At 41.3% G+C, this 1,609-nt stretch overlaps 1 protein-coding gene across 1 annotated transcript; it reads left to right on the forward strand.

The window, feature by feature from the left end:
• The first annotated feature begins 326 nt into the window (after positions 1-326).
• Positions 327-1,603, forward strand: LOC111382430 (polygalacturonase At1g48100-like). The gene is made up of 4 exons (XM_023006404.1): positions 327-823; positions 929-1,096; positions 1,185-1,229; positions 1,325-1,603. Exons 1-4 carry the CDS (start codon positions 401-403, stop codon positions 1,568-1,570), a joined length of 882 nt encoding a protein of 293 aa, XP_022862172.1. The 5' UTR covers positions 327-400; the 3' UTR covers positions 1,571-1,603.
• Positions 1,604-1,609: the final 6 nt, after the last annotated feature.

Genomic DNA, 1,609 nt, shown 5'->3' on the forward strand with positions numbered 1-1,609 from the left:
CATCCACTTAATCTAATTCAACCCGCAGACAGCACATTTTTCTAGAACAGCAGGACCTCATAGCAGCTCACAAGGGTGTTGCTACAAGAAACAGTTAATGGTGTGAAAAGGAAGTACATCTTTTGCCTACCAAACAAATCGAAAATTGTACACATCTTTGAAAGAAAATTCACCAACAAAAAATAAAATACAATAAAGAGAATTCCCTGCCAAATTGCCCCAGAAAATACCCTATTCGAAATCAACCTCAACTTAACACGTGTCAGTTTCTCGCACCAAATCTTTATCCTTCAACTGTTGAGAGTGTGAAGTATAAATTCAACGTGTAACTTGCATTTCTCAGCAGCTGCTAAATTTGCACTGGTCCTTCAGGTTTTGTTTCTTGAATTAGGCTTCGAGAATGGAAATTCTTCGTCGCCGCTTACTATTTTTATGGATCGCGACGATTTTTTTGTTACAAAAATCGAGCAATGTCGAAGGAAGGCATCACGTAACCAAGAAACACAATAACAGAAATGCAAGTAGAAGGTCCCCTGCTTATGCTCCGAGCCCTAAAGGCCCTATTTCTCGATCTCCTAACTATCCTCCCTCGGTTCCTTCGGACCCGAATGATCCCACAAATTCGTGCAGAAACTGCATTTTCGACGTGACATCTCACGGGGCAGTGGGGGATGGTGCGACGGATGACACTGCTGCATTCTCGGCCGCTTGGAAGGCGGCCTGTCAAGTGGAATCAGGCATCGTTTTGGCCCCGGCAGACCATGCTTTCATGATCACTTCGACGATTTTCTCCGGTCCTTGCAAGCCAGGACTTGTTTTTCAAGTAAAAATAAAAAATTTTCTCCCTTTCTTCACAATCTAAATCATGAATTCATTCTAGCATTCTTCTCTTCGTTTGCTAATGATTTCGAGCTTTGAATGCGTAAAGGTGGACGGAGTCTTAATGCCGCCAAATGGCCCGGATAACTGGCCAAAATCCGATAGTAACAAGCAATGGCTAGTGTTTTATCGACTCGATCACATGACTTTTACTGGTACTGGAACCATTGAAGGTAACGGCAAAGACTGGTGGGAACTCCCTTGCAAACCTCACAGGGTATAATCTTTAATCTAATTAGCATTAAAGAATATTTCTCTTCGTTCTGTCTTATGGCAAAATATTGATGTGAAAATGTTATTTTCAGGGTCCTAATGGATCAACATTGCGTGGACCATGTAACAGCCCTGCGGTGTGTAAAATCGTCCAATCCCGACCGATTTTTTTCCCGATAAACAAGTTTTCGAGTAATGAATACTTATATACCTGATCGCAATTTTTCCACAGCTTATTCGTTTCTTTATGAGCTCGAATTTGGTCGTCTCTGGGTTGCGTATCCAAAACAGTCCTCAGTTCCACATGAAATTCGATGGCTGCGAAAGAGTACTCATTGATAAACTGTTGATATCTTCGCCAAAGCTGAGCCCTAACACAGACGGAATTCACATCGAAAACACAAAGGCTGTGGGAATATACAACTCAGTGATAGGCAATGGTAACAAATATCCGCACAACTTTTGGTCTTTATTTTGAAAAAATTATGTTTTTGAATAGTGATTTTTGGAGAATGTA

The sequence above is a fragment of the Olea europaea genome, unplaced genomic scaffold (genome assembly GCF_002742605.1).
Source record: "Olea europaea var. sylvestris unplaced genomic scaffold, O_europaea_v1 scaffold24957, whole genome shotgun sequence".
NCBI lineage: Eukaryota > Viridiplantae > Streptophyta > Magnoliopsida > Lamiales > Oleaceae > Olea > Olea europaea.

Excerpts from the sequence above, each read along its gene's own strand:
- LOC111382430 (XM_023006404.1), top strand. The coding sequence starts at position 401 with ATGGAAATTCTTCGTCGCCGCTTACTATTTTTATGGATCGCGACGATT. Across the intron at positions 1,097-1,184 it reads TCCCTTGCAAACCTCACAGG|GGTCCTAATGGATCAACATT; the intron begins GTATAATCTTTA and ends TGTTATTTTCAG. Across the intron at positions 1,230-1,324 it reads GACCATGTAACAGCCCTGCG|CTTATTCGTTTCTTTATGAG; the intron begins GTGTGTAAAATC and ends ATTTTTCCACAG.